Here is a 21,825-nt window from a genome sequence, read left to right on the forward strand (position 1 = left end):
CCTGCCAGGCAGGAGGGAGGGGAAGAGACTGCATTTAACTCAGGTTGACCCTGCAGGTGCTCAACCTGCTGAGAGCTTGTAGCTGTCAGGCACTGTGCACAGCCAGGCCCGGAGAGAACGCTGGTGAGAAGGAAGTAACACTTCCAAACCTTTACAAATGCACAGGAGGCAGGAAGAGAAGGGTGGGAAAGAGAGACAACTTGGCTTGGATCTGTAATGTTGTTCTCCCCTCTTTTCTTCCTTTGTCTTTAAAAGAGTAGATTTATTCTTCATCTTTTAAGAAAGCAGATTACTATTTGTATCTGTCTGACCTTGAGGAGTATCAAAGGGTGTTCTTTTGAATTTGTGTTTAAATGATTTTGAATCATAATACAAGGTTCCCGGTATAATTTCCATGGCCACTCTGAAGAAACTGTGAGTTCTGTGCTTTCATTTGGGCATAAGACTTGAGATTCCTTTGGAACTTTAGAAGTCATCCAGTCCAACCTCTTATCTAATGTGTGATTCTGGTTCATAGGATCTATCCAGACCCTTTACAAGCTTGTTTTTTTTTTTTTTTTTTTTTTTTGCTTCACTTTCCACATCCTTCCTGATCTCTCACCTCACATATATTATAGATAGCTGCGTGCCTTATTTTAAATTACTGAGTTCTCCTAGAATTATTTTTGAATGTTGTTTTAAGTATCTGTGACTCCATTGCTAGATTTTATTTCTATATATTACATCAACAAATCTTATGGAAAATCATGGAGGCAGAGATTGAGAAGAAAAGGGGCTCACTAGTAAAATAGGACTTTTTCTGCTTAGAGCCTACAACAGCAAAAGAATGTACTGCATGTGCCTCCAGTATGCAAAGCAAGTTCCTCCTAATGGATCTTATCACAACTTCGTGACAAATTTCTAAAAATATTCCCTGCAGTTAGCAGTGGCAGCACTGGGTTTCTAAGGGAAAGACAAAGCAGGCGCGCTGTGTGGGTTTCAGTTAGGCGAATAATCTGGAGAGTAAAGCAAATTCTTGTGCCTCCTTTATAGGTTTTGAAAGTGATACAGATTCGGAATTTACATTCAAGATGCAGGATTATAATAAAGATGATATGTCGTATAGAAGGATTTCGGCTGTTGAGCCAAAGACTGCGTTACCCTTCAATCGTTTTTTACCCAACAAAAGTAGACAGCCATCCTATGTACCAGCACCTCTGAGGAAGAAAAAGCCAGACAAACATGAGGATAACAGAAGAAGCTGGGCAAGCCCGGTTTATACAGAAGCAGATGGAACATTTTCAAGGTACTGAGATGGGTGTGATTATTGAGTTTCGTATGCTTTTCGAATGTGGTGGGATGTTAAATGTGGTAAAAAGAATGGCTCTTAAATGTGTTTCATAGATCATATATTAAGCTTGACTAGTGAGAATATTTTTCATCCCTCTATTTTTAGTTATACATATCTTGAAGCCATTTCTTCTGTTTTAGAATGTCAGCATATGATTTGCTAGGTCTTTTTTTAGATGCATGACTTCAGTTTATTGGTATTTTTCAGCTTACCAGATAATTTATATTGTTCATGATGAGCCCTGCCATGTAATGTTTTTCCTTTTTTGATTGATCTTAGTGGACATGAAAAGAATCGTTTAATTTCTCAGCAAATTAGCAGAACAGAGTGTGGTTTTGCAAATCCAGCTTCCTCTCACGGGGAGGCGTACGGTTTTGAAAGTGGTTCGGACTCTGAGGATGAACGAAGGTTTCCTGACATAGTTTTGGATGACTTAGCCAACCGTAGATTCCAAGTGAAAAAGAGGCCCCAGAGTTTCATCTCGAAAATCACCTCTCCTAATTCTTGTCCGCAAATATTTTCTCCTGATATGTTTGCCACGGGGCTATATGGACTGACAAGGTCAGAAATACTTGTCCTGGATCTGGCTGTCTATTATGCTGCTGATTTTAATTCAGAAAGTAACACCCCAAATTGTTTGTTATGTGCCTCTTCCTTTTAACACAGCTTCTAATGAAGTATCTTTGGCCCATGTGTATCTAGCTATCCTTGAATTAAAATAAGATGCTGTTATAATAACTTTGTCCTAGGAGCTGTGGTGGTGATGAGAATGGAAACTAATTTCCTTTGTCCACAGTGGTGTAAACTTTGTGAACCAGAAAGCATGCCGTTTGTGTTCTGTGTCACAAATGCTCATACAGTATCTTAACCGGTTGGATGTTTTGAACAGTAATCAGAGGAGGATTTGGGGCACCAATGTGGAGAACTGGCCAACTGTACAAAGAACTTCAAGGTCCTCTTGCTATTTGGAAGAGGAAAAAGCAAAGACAAGAAACATACCCAACACTGTAAAGGATGATCTTTATGTGCGCAAGCTCAGTCCAGTCATGCCAAACCCAGGGAATGCTTTTGATCAGTTTCTTCCCAAATGTTGGACCCCAGAAGATGTGAACTGGAAAAGAATAAAAAGGGAAACTTATAAGCCATGGTATAAAGAATTTCAGGGATTCAGGTTTGTCGTTGTGCATGTTTCTGTTACACCAGTGTTCATTCAGTACCCCAGCTGGGGTTCTATGTGCATGTTTTTTTATAATAATAAGAGAGACAGAGAAAGTCTAATTAGTTCTCTAGTATCTACAGAACCTATATAATGGAAATGAATTTCTGTTTAAATTTAAACCTGAGGATCCAGATCTTAAAAAGCCCTGTTCTATACATAGTCATAGCACGGCATTATTTTTAGTAGTTCTGTTTTTCTCCAATTCTTTGTCTCATTCCCTCCTCCCTTCTTTTCTTCATGTCACTCACAGTAGAAGGAATTCAGACTCTGAGGATGAGGACTCAGGTTCTGACAGAAGCGCCACCGTTTTTAGTCGAGCACAAAAAGCAGAGCGTAGGCTAGACGGCAACTGCCAAAGACCTTCACTCTTGCTGGAATTAGCTACCAAACGGGCTGTAAAATCACCGGACTCCCATGCAGCCAGGAGAAGCAGTAGTGCTTCGGATGAGCCCAGGTGCCCCTGTCTGCATGAGCCTGCCTGCTGCGGGTCTGGCCTCAGACACCCCTCTGCCTGCTTCTGCTGCTCCATTAACCTGGGACCTGATTGCACTGAATCAGGAAACCTGACTCAGTGGACTTAGTACAAAAGCGTAATGTATAACACGCTGCTTTCTGTGCAACTACATCAGCTTGGAAGTCTGTAGGATTCAACATTCTTCTTTAGCACAATCATGTGTGAGACAGGATATATTTACATGTGGCAGTTCTTTTTGAAAAGCCAGTTCAAAAAGGCTTGTTAGAAAGTTTACCTAATTTCACAGTTTTGCTGTGTGTGGAGATGTGGAAAAAGGAAATAACTTTCAGATAGAGACTGGGAAGGGCAAGTCTAGGGAAAATGCAAAGGAAAGATTCCTTGAGCTCTTTTATAAAACTTCAGAGCAATTTATTTTCCCTTTTTCCTGCTGATTACATCTACCTATTGCATAAAGTGCATGATGCCCAACTCGTGAAACTTTCAAAGATGATTCCTTCTTCTTCAGGGGGCACTTAGGCCACTGTGGCAAATGGAATGAGAAAGGGATACCAGGGGCCAGGCGCGGTGGCTCACGCCTATAATCCCAGCACTTTGGGAGGCCAGAGCAGGTGGATCACTTGAGGTCAGGAGTTCGAGACCAGCTTGGCTAAAATGGTGAAAACTTATCTCTACTAAATATACAAAAATTAGCCAGGCATAATAGGGGGCCCCTGTACTCCCAGCTACTTGGAAGGCTGAGGGAGATGAATTGCTTGAACCCAGGAGGCAGAGGTTGCAGTGAGCCGAGATCGCAGCACTGCACTCAGCCTGGGCGACAGAGCGAGACTCTGTCTCAAAAAAAAAAAAAAAAAAAAAAAATACCAGGGAGTGGCTTTTGTGTGTGCCTGGGAGGGTTACTTAGTCCATGCTCCAGCCCCATCTGTGGCCTCCCTGGTGCCCAACTTTCCTGAGAAGTATGCTCTGCTCTTATTTCTTTAGAGATTATCCAGGAAAGTCATGGGTGTTGGATTAAATGCTAGTCTGTTTTCCTAGCAAGAGTCCCCCCAATGGTCCTCTAAAATAATTTACCCTCAGTAACTGGCTAGTTGGTCTGCTAATCACCTTTGGCTAGTCGATCTGCTAATTACCCTTTCTTCCCAAACTTAATAAGATTCTCTTTCCTTTTTCCTCTCTGTGCATCAGTCAGTTTTTACTGCTTCAGGCCCTCCAAACATACTCTGATGACATCTTGTCTTCCGAAACACATACCAAAATTGATCCCACTTCTGGCCCAAGGCTCATAACCCGCAGGAAGAATCTCTCTTATGCACCAGGCTATAGAAGAGATGACCTCGAGATGGCAGCCCTGGATCCTGACTTAGAGAATGATGATTTCTTTGTCAGAAAGACTGGGGCTTTCCATGCAAATCCGTATGTTCTCCGAGCTTTTGAAGACTTTAGAAAGTTCTCTGAGCAAGATGATTCTGTAGAACGAGATATAATTTTACAGTGTAGAGAAGGTGAACTTGTACTTCCGGATTTGGAAAAAGATGATATGATTGTTCGCCGAATTCCAGCACAGAAGAAAGAAGTGCCGCTGTCCGGGGCCCCAGATAGATACCACCCAATCCCTTTTCCCGAACCCTGGACTCTTCCTCCAGAAATTCAAGCAAAATTTCTCTGTGTACTTGAAAGGACATGCCCATCCAAAGAAAAAAGTAATAGCTGTAGAATATTAGTTCCTTCATATCGGCAGAAGAAAGATGACATGCTGACACGTAAGATTCAGTCCTGGAAACTGGGAACTACCGTGCCTCCCATCAGTTTCACCCCTGGCCCCTGCAGTGAGGCTGACTTGCAGAGATGGGAGGCCATCCGGGAGGCCAGCAGACTTAGGCACAAGAAAAGGCTGATGGTGGAGAGGTCAGAGTGTGCTTCTGCAAGGATTTTGCTTGTAATGGATGGTCTTGTGTAACTTTTCTCATGCGAGAAAGCAGCACATCGTGTTGCTCAACTCTGCATGTCGCGTGCCATTTTGAAGCATCCTGTAAAATTTAATTTGCTTTGAAAAACCCTCAGTCATTTTGTAGAAAAAGTGCAATTCCATATTTGCATATCTCTAAATAATTTAGGCCTATTTAAGACTGTATATACATAAACCTTGCCTTTGACTTAAGCAGTACCGTGGTACTATTCACCAATATGAAGTTTCATAAAAATGTTTTCCAACTTATATTTCTGGACTTCTCATGTTCAGGCATTTTTGTAACAGTCTGGTTATAGTTTGGTTTTATGTGTTGCTCACATTTTAGAGTGTCTGATTTTTTTGGGGGGGTGAAATTTTCCCTTAAAATATGGCATTGCAAATTTCATTTAACTTAATTTTTGTTTTTGGCCTAGGTTTCTTGGGCTGTCATTTGTAACTTATTTTTATTTATAAAGTTCAGAGTAAACGTTGATGTTAAAATGCATGAATGGTATTTGTTGTCTGCCGAATTTTATGTGTATGTAATCATGGCCATTTTGATAGTTTGTATTATGCAACTTGCCTTTTTGATGAGTGTTCAGTTTGTGGAACTTAGAGATGGACAAATCTGATTAGGTTGACTAAAATTAGAGGATCCAAATCTAACTTAACAGTTCCTGACAATGGGAAGTCTTTTCTTATGGATTTGTTAGCTCAGAGTAAATTGAGGAAATTCTTCATTTTGCTTAATCTGAATTTCCTGAGATAGGAAATTGATGAGAACTTGAGACATGATCAAGAGCATGATGGAAGAAGTGACCTTTTGAGATTTGTCCATCTCCAATTAGATTCTTAAGTGAAAGACATTGAACGTTTAGAAACTAATATGACTGGGAAAAATGACTTTTTAATTTTTGGTTTTCTGGTTTCTTAGACTCTTTCAAAAGATTTATGGTGAGAATGGGTAAGTTATGTGGTTCACAGTAAAAAATCTGTGCGTGTTGTTTGTTCTTTTTATAACTTACTGTATTTCTGGCATGGCATGTCACTAAATGGGGGTGTTGTGTGCTGTGCATGAGATTTTTTAAATGGGAAATGTTTATTTTGCAACCTAATGGTAATATTTCTGTGTCTTGGTGCCCAGTGCATGATAAAATTATTTGTTTTATTAAAAATTTAAACTTTAGCTCCATCCCTTCTTTTTTCCTTTTTAAAAATTTAATGAGTTGATTAAAAGTAACAAAAGCACTTGCCTAAGATTAGGTATATATATTTTGGTATTTGGTTGCTACATAGATTAAAATTCTGATTTATGGATGCTAAAGCCCAGATTACCACATTTTAGAAAATCTGTGATGGAAAAAGAATATCAGCATTTACTTCAAGTTTAGAATACACCCAGTTGACATTATCCTATAATCGGCCAACTGGGAACTTCGTTAGTAGGGATTCATTAAACTTCCCTAGGTGGTATTTGGAAGTATTATATTTTCAAGATTCCTGATTAGGAAAAAAAAGTTATAGCATGGCTATGTTTATAGTGCAAAATAGACCTTCAAAAACTGCAAAAATCGGCCGGGCGTGGTGGCTCACGCTTGTAATCCCAGCACTTTGGGAGGCCGAGGCGGGCGGATCACGAGGTCAGGAGATCGAGACCACAGTGAAACCCCATCTGTACTAAAAAATACAAAAAATTAGTCGGGCGTGGTGGCGGACGCCTGTAGTCCCAGCTACTCGGAGAGGCTGAGGCAGGAGAATGGCGTGAACCTGGGAGGTGGAGCTTGCAGTGAGTGGAGATCGCGTCACCACACTCCAGCCTGGGCGACAGAGCGAGACTCTGTCTCAAAAAAAAAAAAAAAAACTGCCAAAATCTTTTTAATTTCTAATATCACTCTCGCAAAAACTACTTTTTTTTTTTTTTTTTTTGAGACGGAGTCTTGCTCTGTCGCCCAGGCTGGAGTGCAGTGGCACAATTTTGGCTCACAGCAACTTCCACCTCCCACGTTCAAGCAATTCTCCTGTCTCAGCCTCCCGAGTAGCTGGGACTACAGTTACATGCCACCACACTCTGCTAATTTTTGTATTTTTAGTAGAGACGGGGTTTCACCAGATTGGTCAGGCTGGTGTCAAACTCCTGACCTCAGGTGATCCATCCACCTCGACTTCCCAAAGTGCTGGGATTACAGGCAAAAACTACATTTATAGTAAATAATTTATTCGTTCTTAGTACAAAATCACAAGGTGGCTATATCTTAATATTTTCCACCAAACTTTCTGTAACTTTGTGAATCTAAGGGCTAATAGTGTTTGAGCAAGAGGAAGAGAGTTAAAGGATGACAGATGTTTTAATCTGCTCAAGCCTTAGTAGCTTAGTATCTTCCCTTACAAGGATTTACTTCATCTCTAAGAATCTCTAGTTTTGACAGCTTTTTATAGTTTTGATAATTCAGAAATGTTGGAAGCTACTAAACGTAAAGCAGTATAACCATTCTAGATGCCAAAGGTGTAACTGAGCCACAGGCAACAAATTGCAGGTACTTGTTAGCCACTGATTTTAAAAACCAGGGTCCCTGCATGCTTTCTGTGTGCCATGCAAAGGCACATTATCCCCTTTCCAGCTCATCTGCATGATGCTTAAGCGTTTGCTACTCTCAAGTCATAGGAAAGCCGTTTTAACTTGATTAAAAATCTCTTTGCAGCTTTAAGCATGTTGAATTGTAACTTTCAGAAAAATCTTCATTTTGTAAAGTAAATATAACTTTATAATGTAAGCAGCTCTCAGAAATAGTTGCTTTTCTTAAAGGGAATACAAGTACCTAGGGTACAAGTATGTGGTGGGAATGTCAACATGTACAACCATTTCAGTGGCTGAATGTGTTCCCCGTAGTGAGGGGTAAATTATATGACTGAGTTAGAGAAGAAGACAGTAACCTAAGACCAAAGCTTGAAAAGCTAAAGATTTTTCTAGATTAGAGCTAACAGCAGCAAATATTTTCTATTCCAAGATAGTTGTTCTGATAGTACAATATTTGTTTTAAAGGCTGTTCTGCATGCAGTTCAATGCCAAGGTAACTACACAAATAAAGCAAGACTGTCTGTAAATTGAGACTGAATAATGCATGACGTGTCACAAACAATGGAAAGCATTATAATATGAATGTGTCCTCAGAAAACTCAAGTGTGTTTTGGACCACTTGAAGTCAAATAAGTCAAATCTATAACAGGATTTTTCTCTAGTCTAATCAGTTACCAGTACTTTTTCTCTTTCTTTCCTTCCTTTCCTTTCCTTTCCTTTCCTTTCCTTTCCTTTCCTTTCCTTTCCTTTCCTTTTCTTTTCTTTTCTTTTCTTTCCTTTTCTTTTCTTTTCTTTTCTTTTCTTTCGAGATGGAGTCTTGCTATGTTGCCCAGGCTGGTCTCAAGCTCCTGGGCCCAAGCATTCCCCCTGCCTTGGCCTCCCAAAGTGTTAGGATTACAGATGTGAGCCATCATGCCCTGCCTACTGGTGCTTTTCTTAAGTAGATTTGCTGCAGTGAAAAGAAAATAGAAATTTAAATTGGATTAAATGTAGGCTTTTAATCTAGAACTTGTTTCATGTGTATGCTGGGTGATATTTCTCTGAACATAATGCACATTGTCAAGCTTGGCATAGTTACCTGGAAAAGCATTATTGCTCAACATGCTGTCATTGAAAAATAACTGCCTATAACATGAATGCTTTCTTTTTTGTAAGGACTGGGTTAAAGAGAAATGTGCAATATCTTCTGAAGTCTGAGACTTAATTTCTGGCTTGCCTTTTGTTTGGCATTTAACACCTGTCAGTTTGTCTGTTTATTTTTAAGACACTTTGTATGTGGTAGTCGTTTCTTCTGTGCGCTTTCGTCTTGCATGGATTTATGTCTGTATGGTTTCATGAAACTTGAAAATTTGGTCATGTGTTTTGGCAGAAGCAATTTATGACAAAATTGTTTGTAAGAATATATAGAAATAATCTTGTATGTGATTAAGCTGTTGAATCTGTTGCCAGTATTAATAGGAAATGAGCACTGATTTCACATGAAGTTGTAATAAAAGACAATTAAGTCACCCACATTTCACTTATGGGTTTGGCCAAAAGAGTCTGTAGAATTATAAAGGCTTATGACAGCAAAAAAGAAAGGGAAAAAAAAGCCAATTTCGGTTATTTCTAGGGATTTCCCTCCACCCCCAGGAGACATTTGGCAATGTCTGGAGGCATTTTTTATTGTCTCATTGGGTGGGTGGGGGTGTGTGCGCTACTGGCAACTAGTGCCTTCATAGCCAGAGATGCTGCTAAATGTCCTACAGTACACAGGAGTGCCCTACAACAAATAGTTTTCTGGCCCCAAAATGTCAGCAGTGGTGCTACTGAGGAACCCTCATTGAGACTATAAATCTATAAATGAAAAATCTTCATCACGTTGCCTTTTTATTCTAGTGTATGGTAATTCCAAAGCCTCTTGCCCAAGTTTTAGCATTGATTGCTCTTCAGAGAATTCCTATAGTACCTGATGGAAATATACTCAGAGGTACATAAATCAGTATGTTCCTATCTCCCTCCGAAAGTTGGGGAGCCTTAACCCTAGTATCATGGAATTTCTGTTTGCTGTATAAGGCTATCCGTGATTTTATATTTGAGAAAATTTGCCACATGCTGGTCCTTTTTGATCCTTACTCCTTAGATAGTCACCTATAAAGTTCCTGGAAGTGAGTTCTAAAAGGAAACGCCTTAAAACTAGCCAAAAAGTGACAGGAGCATAGTAGGCAATCTGCATAGTGGGAGAAGAGAGTAAGACTTTAGCAACCTTGTTTTATGATTGACACCTTCTTCCTTAAACTTCCTCTTTTCCCTTCTAATTGCTATTTTAAAAAAATTCTATTCAACAGAAAGGCAAGATGCTAGATCTGTATTTTTTGGAAAAAATCCAGTTGCAGTTCTAAATTGGAGCCTTTCCAAATAAGGAAATACAAATGAAGCAGGACTTCTAAGAGACATATGATGTGATTTGCCAGCTAATCATCCTTCATTCAACACAACATACTAGAGCTGTGCAATCCTTCCTAGTTTTCCCAAACAATTTTACTGATGCTATCTCTGGTACTTATCTCAAATCTGTGAGGCCGACAGATAGGCATGTGGAGATAGAGAAACAAATATTGCAGCTTTCCCAAGGACATGTGGCTTGTGAGTGGTAGAACCGGACTAGGGCTTCGCCTCTGAGATAATTCACGTAGACTGCTTGGCGAGGTTGCTGGCACACAGTAAGCCCTCAGAAGCTGAATATTATGCCATTAATGCTGATAAGGGAGGGAAGAATTCTTTGTGATCTGGCTCAGAGAGTCCTTCCTCTACTACAAAAGTTCTGTATTTTATCACTGTGGTCTGGGGTGACCTCTCTGATTTGAAGCAGCTTGGAGAGTTAGCTTTTGGGAGATCCCAAACAATCATGTTTGCTTTAATGAGAATTAGTATATGGCCCAGATGGTTTTAAAAATGCAACCCACACAGCCAAATCCAGTTCTCATAACAATCCCTTCCTCACTTAGCAGGTGAGAAATGGGGGCTTGGAAGTGATCTGATATGTGTTAGGGTGGGGTGAAAACTGGCACCACGGCTGGGCCTGTAGCCCTCCCCTCCTGGCTCGTTGCAGTGCCTGGCTCCAGCTGCTATACAATGTGTGCATGCTCGATGTGGGTAACTTTTTGTACCCTAGGGAGTGAGCCGTGCTCATGTTCCTGCCTTACACAGGGACTTGTCTACTCCAGAGTGTATTTGGTTCACTTTGTTCACATTAAGGACCACCTGTGTGCCAGGTTCTGCTCCGTGTTGGGGGCACCCAGGAGGAGGATGCAACCTCTGCCTTAAGAAGCACATTTCATGGGAAGACACCTTAGCATTGCATGGTGTAGGAGGATTAGGGCCAAAGCAGAGCAACCCTGGGAGATGCTGGGCCTTCTAGCCTTCCTCCCATCAAAAGATCGGCCGGGCGCGGTGGCTCACGCTTGTAATCCCAGCACTTTGGGAGGCCGAGGCGGGCGGATCACAAGGTCAGGAGATCGAGACCAGGGTGAAACCCCGTCTCTACTAAAAAAAAAAAAAAAAAAAAAAAAAAAAAATACAAAAAATTAGCCGGGCGTGGTGGCGGGCGCCTGTAGTCCCAGCTACTCGGAGAGGCTGAGGCAGGAGAATGGCGTGAACCCGGGAGGCGGAGCTTGCAGTGAGCCGAGATTGCGCCACTGCACTCCAGCCTGGGCGAAAGAGCAAGACTTCGTCTCAAAAAAAAATAAAATAAAAAAAAATAAAATAAAATATTCGCATCCTTTGTTTTTTTTTGTTCTGGAGTTTATGTAATCTCATGTGTTGAGTGTCTACATACCCCTCATGCCTGGTTCTTGAAAAATTTTTCCTGCCTCTTCTTAGTGAGTCTGTCATAGTATTAGTTCAAATAGCCTCATTCTTCATAGTATGACTTACGTGAATTTATATTCTCAAATTCACACAAATCAGTTTTATAAGTAGTCATACCTAGTTAGATATATTACATTAATAGATCCATCTATATTCATATATGTCCTCATATATTCTCTCGATATAATTTGTTCCTTAATAGTCCTTAATAAATCCTGTAAAACTTTCTTCATGGAACTGTGGATAGCCATATAATCTTACAAAAAGAATTAGAAACATTTTAAGTATAGCAAATTTTGCTTGATTAAATGTGAGAAAACCTACCTCATTCTTACCATAGACATTGAATGAGTATATCCTGCCTGCCTTGTGCTGCTAATATGTTTTCCTCCTAAGCAACACATGACTTGTGAGGAAGAGAATCCAAACATGCACATGCACACACAGACACACATGCACTGTAACAGACATAAGGCTGAGGGTTCAGTACTATGAAAAAGGTGTAGCTGAAGCAGTAGAGGGATTGAGAGGAGGCACAGATCAGCTTTGATATGGATGAGCTGGGAAGACTTTATCAAAGTGCTGAATATTATCTAGATCATTAATTTAACACATTTATTGAGCATCTACTGCAGGCTGGGCTCCCCTTCAGGTACAGGTGATGTACCAGCAAACAAATCAGAAAATTCCTGCTTTATAATCTTACAGGGCAAGGCAAGTGATAGGTAAATAAATGTACATGATGGTGAGAAATACTATGAAGGAGAAAGGACTAGGGTGGGTCAGGGGAGAGGGGCATTTATTATTTCTGGTAAGGTGGTCAGAGAAGGAAATACAGAGGGCGCATTTAAGCAGATGACTGGAAGTGAGAGAGAAGCTATGTGGATATCTGGGTGAAGAGCATTCCAGGCAGATTGAAGAGTAGGGGGAAAAGCAGGAGGTGTGAGCAGGGCAGGGAAGCCAGTTGGCTGGAGCAGAGGGAGTGGGGGCATGGTGCTGATGAGCACAGAGAAGGAGGTAGGAACCAGGGATAGTGGACCTCTTAGGTTTTGGAAGAACCTGTCTTTAATTTAACTCTAATGAAATGGGAAGAAAGTAGTGAGTGCTGAGTAGAGGTATACCATGATCTGAGTGCAGTCTGAAAGGCACTCTCTGGCTGCTTTTGGGTAGGAAGGGGTGGAAGCAGGGAGACTGTTGTAATCTAGGTCAGTGATGTGATGTGATTATTATAATAATTGTAATAATCCGGGTAGGAGATGATGTGATAATTGTTATAATCTAGGTAGCAGTGTGATTATTGTAATAATTGTAATCATCCAGGTAGGAGTCGCTTGGATCAGGGTGTAATGGTGCAGATGGTAAGAAGTGGTTGTGTTCTAGATATATTTAGAAGGCAGAGGGACAGGATTTACTGATGGGACCAGTTATGGTATATGAGAGAAAGAGAAGAATCTGGGATGACTCCAAGATGTGTGACCTAATGTTGTGAAGGATAGAGGTGACCTTTACTGATATAAGGAGAGTGAGAGCTGAGCAGGTTGTGAAGAGGACAATCGGTTTTTTTATCTGTGACAAACTTGAGATGCCTATTAGACTTCCAAGTGGAGAATGATCAGGAAGTTGGAAATACCTGTCCAGGGGTCCTGAGGTATGAATGGCATTTAAGAAGTTATGTATACTGGTAGAGGGCTTTTGAATCAGAGGGAATAGTTTAGGGAAGATGTTTGTTGAAACTGGAGGTTGGGTATTAATTTAAGAAGCCATTTTGGAAGTCTAGGTGAGTTGACTGTACTCTGATCTAGGGTGTTGGCAATAGAGATGGAAAGAAAGAGACACTGAATGAAAGGACTTGATAACTAATGGAAAGTGGGGAGAAGGGAGAAACAAAGGTGAAAAGTGGTTCTTAGGTTTCAGATGTGGATGATTGGAGGGCAGGTAGCAACATTAGTAACCACAAGAGGAAAAGCAGGTTTGGGGACAAGATTGCGTTTGGTCACATCCACAATAACCATGCATTTAGTGAGTTACAGTTTACAAAATCCCTTCTAGATATTATTTTAATCAGTCCTTTGACAATTGAAGTGCCTAGGGGATATCCATGCAGAAAGATTATTCAAGAAGCAATTGGAAATGAGTCAAAGGAAGGACTGGTTCCTTAATTATGGCATTGGGAATAGTTTAGAAATTATAATTCCATGAGCTAGCTAAGCTAGGAATTCCTGAACTAGCTAAGAGCAAACATGCTTTAAAAGAAATAATGATGGCAACATCTTGCAAGGCAAAATTTAGATGCCCAGGCAGGAGGTGTACAGTTACTTAAAGTCAGGAGTGCAGTATGAAAGATCAGTAGGAAAGAGCTTCAAAAGCTCTTTCTCTCATTCCTACTTCTCCTCAGTGTTTAGATCTGACCTCTCCCTTTCCTTGAGACCACCCTCAATCTCTCTTTCCCCTCTGGTATAGTTTACCTGGCTCTTTTATGTGCATGTAGAGAGCACACATGTGCCTGTGCCCAACGCCCCACTCTGTTCATTGGATTCTATTGTGGATTGAGCTCTTCCAAAGCTTAACCTCAGTCCATCCTTGTGTTACAAGTTGAATGCATGCAAGCTGCCCTAATAAAAGAAGAGGATTATAGAGGTATTATAAAGGACTATTAGAAACTACCTGTGGTGCTTTCAGAACAAGTCTAGTGCAGTGGTAGGGCAGATCTTATAGAATCTTTTAGAATCAACAGCACATTTATTCATGGTATTGAACTTGAGAAAAATATCAGGTAAACATTAAATTATTAATCAGTGCCCAGAAAAGGCAGCCAAACCTCAGCAGATTATCTTTGAAGGAGATAGAAAATAGAGATAATTCTAGTGACTATTTTTTTCCTAAAGTAATCCTTTCATGCATTGACCTCTTTAAATGTGAACCTTGGGTTTTTTTTGTTTTTTTTTTTTGAGACTTGTATAGGGCTAATCTAGCCATTTTGTGAAAAAATTCACACTCGAGTGCTCTTGTTTCTGAGTTTTGGAAAAACACCATTTATCTCTGTAGTGCTACTTCTGTGATACTATCACTGAAGCGTCTAGGTAGAAATTTAGGTGGAATTTCCAAATATAAGTCCAACCTCAGTTTAACCCCTAAGTCTGGTCACGTGAACTTCCATAGTAACCATGAGTCCTTTTGTTGTAGGAGTAAGTCCATGAGCGATGTCAGCGCAGAGGATGTTCAAAACTTGCGTCAGCTGCGTTACGAGGAGATGCAGAAAATAAAATCACAATTAAAAGAACAAGATCAGAAATGGCAGGATGTGAGTATTTTGGGGGTTGGGGGTAGAGAGTGTATTTGTTTGACTTTGCTTCTCTTAAAGTCAATATACTCAAGACCATTTTCCTTGCTATTACAGAATTCAATTCTGTATAAAATGTGACCAACTTCCTTTACAAAGATTTTTAAACCTTTTTTTTCTATTATTGTTGTATATTTTAAAGGCCATTGTGAAAAATATACCTGGATGTTTATTTTCTAATATTCTCTGTTCTCAAAAATGTGAGTGCTTCCTTGCAGTATAGTGAACTTATTTACTTGTTTTGGTGGTTGAATTTGGGATACGCACATTAACTATACTCTGATGGGAAAGACCTGGCCAAAGTTTAGGGAGAGAAGAGGAACAGGGTTCTGGCAGAGACCTTGGCGTCAGTAAAGAAAGATGAACAGGGTTAGTAATTAAGAGTTAATTAAGGAGATTTGGGGAGAAATAAGTAATATAACTCAGAGCAATATCTTGGCTGAAGAAGTCAATAATATGAACCAAAATGAAATGTTTTTGCAGAGTTGACATATATCCAGGTGTTTATATAGCTATAGACTTACTCTTTAGTTTTGATCCTGAAGAAAAAAGCTTGACCATTTTTTTGAGTACAGTAATTGTGATAAACTGAAGAAATGCAAAGAAATACAGTAGACAAACTATCAGAGCAAACCCAAAGGAATTTGAGGACAACTTTATGGTGAGAGTTGAGCAATAGCATGAACAAAGGAGTCAGAGTAAATCTTAATTTTCAAAGGAATTAATAGTCTCAGAAATGAAGAAACCCCTGCCCTGGCTACCTGTCTAAATTCCAGTGCCTCTTTTAATTGGGAACTCAATTTAACTGTCAAGAAACAGTAATTCAATATCACTTTGCCAAAATACATGGTTAATTTTCTGGTGTGAAAGTAAGTATTAAGGGCTTATTAGGTTGAATCAGATAAAAATTCATGCCAGTTATGCTATAGGACTAAATGCGCATTGCTTTTGTTCTTTCTGGAAGGAGTTCATATTGGTCTCAGGCTGTTTTTAAAGCAGGAGTGGCTCTGTGGGCTTGCAAGGGGTATAAACCAAACGTACTTTGCATGCCCTGGGGGTGAAATTTGGTTTTGTCTGAGACCTTGAATGTGCTTCTGTTTGGACTGGAATGCCACTAACAGTTCTTAGCAGTTCTCTATTTTGGAGACATGGAAAACTTTATATCTTGTAAAATGTCTTAACCCCCTGGGTGTCAGAACCAGCCTAGGTTTCTGGGGGGAATTGAAAAGCTGAATTAGGTTGATTGTCCCTGGGGTCACCCAGCAAGGTTAGGTTTAACGTTCCTGGGGATATGGGGGACAGGTGTTGGTTTGTTCCTGCCACGTGTTCCTTGTTGCCCTGACCTAGGTGGACTTAACCCTTCTGAAATTGCATACTCAAGTCTCGCCTTCCCAGTTAAAGCCTTTCCAAAGCCTCCCCTTCCGGAGGTGGAACCGGACCCATGGTCTCCTCAGGACCCCACTGTCTCATGCAATCCTGTCACACTTTTTATTTATATGTCTGTCTCTCCCCTGTAGACTGAGAGTTTCTTGAGGGGAACCGCGCCCTATGAATGTATGTATTAATAGTTCCTACACTTGGGCCTGCCTCAAAGTAGGGATTGAGCTGTTTGTGAAATGAAAGACAAGACTATGCATCTGTGCTTAACCATCACAATAGCGTTTCTGTTTCGGCCTTACCAGTGAAACGTGTTTCGCAGAACAGCCAGGTTTTTGGAATGAGATGAAAACGAACTGGAAACAGTTCCTGATCTATCTAACTGTCACCTAATTACAAGCATTTAGCATTCTTTGTGAAGTGTGCAATGAGGCAGATACTTTCTGGGAAAACAAAAATGGGGTCTATCTTATTAGGTCAGGTTTTTCAGACAGACACATGAGATAAAGGCTTGGTACAGAAACGCTGTCTATAAAAAGCAAAATTAGGGCACCTTGGCATCCAGTTGGAGTGAATAGTTTCAGTGATGTAATAAGATACTCTGGCACATTCTGTCTGCTAGAAACGGTGTATAGAAATTCAGGTGTGCCCCTGCTGATGTGATTTTTCTGTCAGGACCTTGCAAAATGGAAAGATCGTCGAAAAAGTTACACTTCAGATCTGCAGAAGAAAAAAGAAGAGAGGGAAGAAATTGAAAAGCAGGCACTTGAGAAGTCTGAGAGAAGCTCTAAGACGTTTAAGGAAATGCTGCAGGACAGGTAATAATGCTGAATGCACCTCGGTTGTAACAGGGTTGGAGATGCCAGTGTTATAAATAGATATTTTATGTAAGTGTAGTGTGACATAGGTGTCCACCAATATTCAACTTTAATCAAATATGTAAAGAAACATTTAAGATTTTGGTCTGCAGTGAAAAAACAAAGCATTGTTGAAATAGTGACAGAGTAGTAGTAACAAAATAAATGAGGACTTAAAATAGGTGTTCATTATTTCTTCTCTTACATCGTGCATTCACATGCAGAATTGGATGGTGTTGGCTATGTTTGGTGCAGGAAATACACTGCTTTTTACTCTTAAGTGAATTAAGGAATGAGATGGTCCAATAAAATTAGTTCTTACTTTTAACTAAATTGTGCAAAATATAACAAAGTTCTTTTTCATGTTTAATGGTGCAGTTCATTATATTTTAAAGAAAGTTTTTATGAACATAAATGTGTGTGTTTTACTTACTCTTTGCATTGCAGCATAACAGTATAAAGGTCAAATTTAAACTTTCCTGTAAAGCATTCATTACTGTGTGAAACATTAGGATATTTACAGATCAAGGAGAAGGAAAATATGCTTTTAGAATAATGTCCAAAAGGAAATATGCTGTCAGGTGAAATGAAACAAAGCCGCTTTCTCCCTTAAAGCCAATGATAAGCAGTTTCATTCACTTAAATGCAATTCAGTTAGCTTGGGAGGTAGGTATTCCTTTCTAAATGTGAGAGATGAGGGTGTTTTATGAACCTTTCTATAAATATTAATGGTGACTTTTAATCCCTAATAATTGTTCATGCAAGTTCTGTCAAGCTATATGAAATCATACACCAGTTTGATCTCCACAAAAGCCTTAGTCTTTTGTAGTCTTTTGTTTTTACTAAATTATTGTAAATTTTTGCGGGAAAAAAAAAATCCTCAAAAGGCTGTTAATCGACGACTTTGGAAGGTTCAAATTGGTTGTCAATCACGATGTTTATAGTGTTTTAATTTTAAAAGTTATAAGCTTGTGGATAAAATTTAGTGAATAATCCTTTATTAAAATTTCCTTGTTTCATTAAAATCTCTTTACAATTAATAATATCCCAGTGAAGTATTTGAGAACCATTTTAATTAAAGAAGTCAAGTTATTATTCTTTCTTAGTTGGGACATTAAAGATAATTATATACATCTTGCTGGGCATGGTGGCTCACGCCTGTAATCCCAGCACTTTGGGAGGCCAAGGTGGGCGGATCACAGGGTCAGGAGTTCAAGACCAGCCTGGGCAATATGTTGAAACCTCATCTCTACTAAAAATTAAAAAAAAAATTAGCCGGGCGTGGTGGCACATGCCTGTAATCCCAGCTACTCGGGAGGCTGAGCCAGGAGAATTGCTTGAACCCGGGAGGCGGAGGTTGCAGGTGAGCCAAGATCGTGCCACCGCACTCCAGCCTGGGCGACAGAGCGAGACTCGGTCTCAAAAAAAAAAAAAAAAAAAGATAATTATATACATCTTTATGCTCTGTAAGTGTTGTATTGATTCTTGTGTGAAGTTAGCAGCTTTTTATTCCCAGTCCATTTCATGTGTTGATTACTCTCTCACCACTTCTGTGTCAAATGCATATCTTTGTGGTGATGGTGCATTTCTCTCTGCTAAGGGAATCCCCAAATCAAAAGTCTACAGTTCCATTGAGAAGGAGAATGTATTCTTTCGATGATGTGCTGGAGGAAGGAAAGCGACCCCCTACACTGACTGTGTCAGAAGCAAGTTACCGGAGTGAGAGAGTAGAAGAGAAGGGAGCAACTTACCCTTCAGAAATTCCCAAAGATGATTCTACCACTTTTGCAAAAAGAGAGGACCATGTAACAACTGAAATTCAGCTTCCTTCTCAAAGTCCCTTGGAAGAACAACGCCCAGCCTCTTTGTCTTCTCTGCGTTCAGGGAGCACACAAATGGAGTCGACTCGTGTTTCAGCTTCTCTCCCCAGAAGTTACCAGAAAACTGATACAGTCAGGTTAACATCTGTGGTCACACCAAGACCTTTTGGCTTTCAGACAAGGGGAATCTCATCACTCCCCAGATCTTACACGGTAAAAAATGTTCTCAGTTCATTTAGTCTGTTCCAAAGAGCAAAATGTTGGCGAACTTGTGCAGAGGTTGGGGTTACATCAACTTGATGTGTAAACTGTACGTAACATATATAAGGACATTTTGTTTCATGCCAGTTTAGATGCAATGGAAACTTAATGCTTAAGATATATCAATGATACAGAATTTATTAAACTTTAAATTCTGTGAAAGTGGGGCTGATACATTTTAAAGAATGAATAAGATGTATTCTAAGGCAGAGTATTATTTTATAATGTCATTTTTTTTAGATGTACCTTTTGTAAAGTATTAGGTTGAAAAATTTGAAGTTGTCAGTATGATTGTTCTTCTTGACCTACAAAACAGCAATTCATATGGCTTAGCCTAGAGATTTTCAGGTGCTTATATACACATTTCTGCTTTTTTCAGATTTCTCACTTTATCAGTTTGAATATAATTATTAGAATATATCTTACGTTTATATGTGTGTATTTCAATTAGTGTCAGGATTTTGAAGGAGCTAGAATATTGCAGCATTTTTTCTGAGAATGAAGTGGTACCATATCCGACAATCAGTGTGTTAATCTGAATTATGTGAAAGGAAGCAACACAGTCCTAAGATTAATGTTCACATTCTTTTTAGCTCTGCTAATGTACAATCCTAAACTCTCGTATAAAAAATTGGATATTTGGGGTGAGAGAAGCCTACCTAAGCTAATTGGGAAACTCCTGACCATTATATAAAGGAAAATGTAGACATATTTGACATTATAAGAATTTCATGGCAGACCCCCTTAATATAGTCAAAAGACAATATGTAGACTCAGAAAAATATTACCAAAATGCATTATAGGTAAAGGGTTAATATCTCTAAGAGAGAAAATGTTTCTACAAATTGGTAAGCAAACACACTAGCAAAATGAATATAGAAAAGTCATGGCCAATTCAAGGGAGAGGAGATTCAAATGGCTGGTAACAAAGCACAAAGAAGTATGTTCAGCTTCCCTGGAGCAAGAATGAGGAGTATAACTTTTTATCCATCAGAGTGAAATAGACTTAAAAACATCAAAAATGTCTAGTGTTGGCAAGGATGCTGAGAAACAGATGTTCTCATACATTACTTCAGGAGTGTGTCGCTACAATTATTTTTAGAAACTATGTGCATATATATATATATGAATACATATATATATATGAATACATATATATATATGCATATATATGAAACTTTTGCTCCAGCAAGCCTACTTTTGGAAATCTGTGCTATAAAAATAAAAGTTCCAGTTATAAAGAGATATAAATATTTGTTGCAGTAGTTTTGGAAGTGACAGAACATTTCAAACAACTTTAAATGCACATCAAATGAATAAATTGTTGATGTCCATACTATGGAATATTCAGCAAGTAAAGGGACTGGTTTAGAGTTCTATCTGTTGACCTGGAGTGATCAACAGATAGAACACCAAGGCCTTTTGGCTGTCAGTCAAGGGGAATCTCATCATTCCCCGGATCTTACATGGTAAAACATGTTCTCAGTTCATTTAGTCTGTTCTGAAGAGCAAAATGTTGGTGAACTTGTGCAGAGGTTAGAGTTACACCATCTTGATGTGTAAACTGTACATAACACATGTATATATGGCAATTTTATTTTACGCCAGTTTAGATTCAGTGGAAATTTAATGCTTAAGATGTTTGCTTGGAGTAAACAAGCAAAGCAAATTTCAGAAGTTTGTATGTGATATGAATGCTTTTGCTAAAACAATTTTCCCTCACTACATGTTTATCTATTGGTGTGAAAGAACTCAGCCCAAGCTTTTAGCAATAGTTATGCTACTGTGGGAAGTATGTTATTTTAGTTTTAAAATATTAATAAACAACTTTTAAAAACCGAAATAAAGGTAACAGAATATCAAGTTTAAAATGTTTTCTTATTTAGATGGATGATGCTTGGAAGTATAATGGAGATGTTGAAGACATTAAGAGAACTCCAAACAATGTGGTCAGCACCCCTGCACCAAACCCAGACGCAAGCCAACTGGCTTCAAGCTCATCTAGCCAGAAGGAGGTAGCAGCAACAGAAGAAGATGTGACAAGGCTGCCCTCTCCTACATCCCCCTTCTCATCTCTTTCCCAAGACCAGGCTGCCACTTCTAAAGCCATATTGTCTTCCACATCTGGTCTTGATTTAATGTCTGAATCTGGAGAAGGGGAAATCTCCCCACAAAGAGAAGTCTCAAGATCCCAGGTGAGTTTGGAAAAGTTTCTTATCATCTGTGGCTCCGACACTTACACATTTAAATCTGGAAACCATGTCTCAAATGTCAAACCTCTAGGTGTTAATCTGGGCTGAAAATGTTCAAAATGATATTCTGGTTTACTTTGAATGGATCTTGGAGGAAGTAGGTCTCTTTCCACTCTGAGTGCATAGATCCAGATAACACTTGTGATATGAGTGTATGGAGACTGTGCACCAGTCTCCCTGGGATTTGGCTAGTGTTTCCTCTGTATTCCATGTTTCAGTAGTGGTTGCCTTATGCTGCTAGTGCTGTAGTCCCAGGTTTCAGGTACAGCAGTCACTTTAAAGGTTTTACATGCAGATCTAGTGTATATTTGGGTGACAGAAGCCCTTTCCCAGGGAACTTAACTGGCCGCAAGGAAAAACATGATGGGTGCTGGAGTCTAGGGACATGGCATTTCTTTTTTGATAATTTTAACCTTCTAGTGACTTTTAATACTATCTTGTACTTTAGAATGTCTATAATTTTTGATGGTCCCTTGTCTCTGAATGGGACTATTGAGGCTTGGTTATAATATGACAATTGTATTC

At 39.5% G+C, this 21,825-nt stretch overlaps 1 protein-coding gene across 8 annotated transcripts in view; it reads left to right on the forward strand.

The window, feature by feature from the left end:
* The window catches only part of LMO7 (LIM domain 7), a 232,843-nt gene that overhangs the window by 175,567 nt on the left and 35,451 nt on the right, over window positions 1-21,825 (forward strand). For 5 of the 8 annotated variants that reach the window (XM_032151028.2, XM_058437985.1, XM_032151031.2 and 2 more), the window contains 8 exons: window positions 1,033-1,285; window positions 2,220-2,501; window positions 4,207-4,926; window positions 5,904-5,933; window positions 14,577-14,694; window positions 16,786-16,928; window positions 18,568-19,000; window positions 20,935-21,243. In XM_032151028.2, the coding sequence (XP_032006919.1) occupies window positions 1,033-1,285; window positions 2,220-2,501; window positions 4,207-4,926; window positions 5,904-5,933; window positions 14,577-14,694; window positions 16,786-16,928; window positions 18,568-19,000; window positions 20,935-21,243 (2,288 nt within the window). The remainder of the gene's footprint in view (window positions 1-1,032; window positions 1,286-2,219; window positions 2,502-4,206; window positions 4,927-5,903; window positions 5,934-14,576; window positions 14,695-16,785; window positions 16,929-18,567; window positions 19,001-20,934; window positions 21,244-21,825) is intronic. The other 3 variants (XM_032151042.2, XM_032151043.2, XM_058437986.1) reach the window with 2 other exon arrangements.

The sequence above is a fragment of the Hylobates moloch genome, unplaced genomic scaffold (assembly GCF_009828535.3).
Source record: "Hylobates moloch isolate HMO894 unplaced genomic scaffold, HMol_V3 SCAFFOLD_4, whole genome shotgun sequence".
Classification (NCBI taxonomy): domain Eukaryota; kingdom Metazoa; phylum Chordata; class Mammalia; order Primates; family Hylobatidae; genus Hylobates; species Hylobates moloch.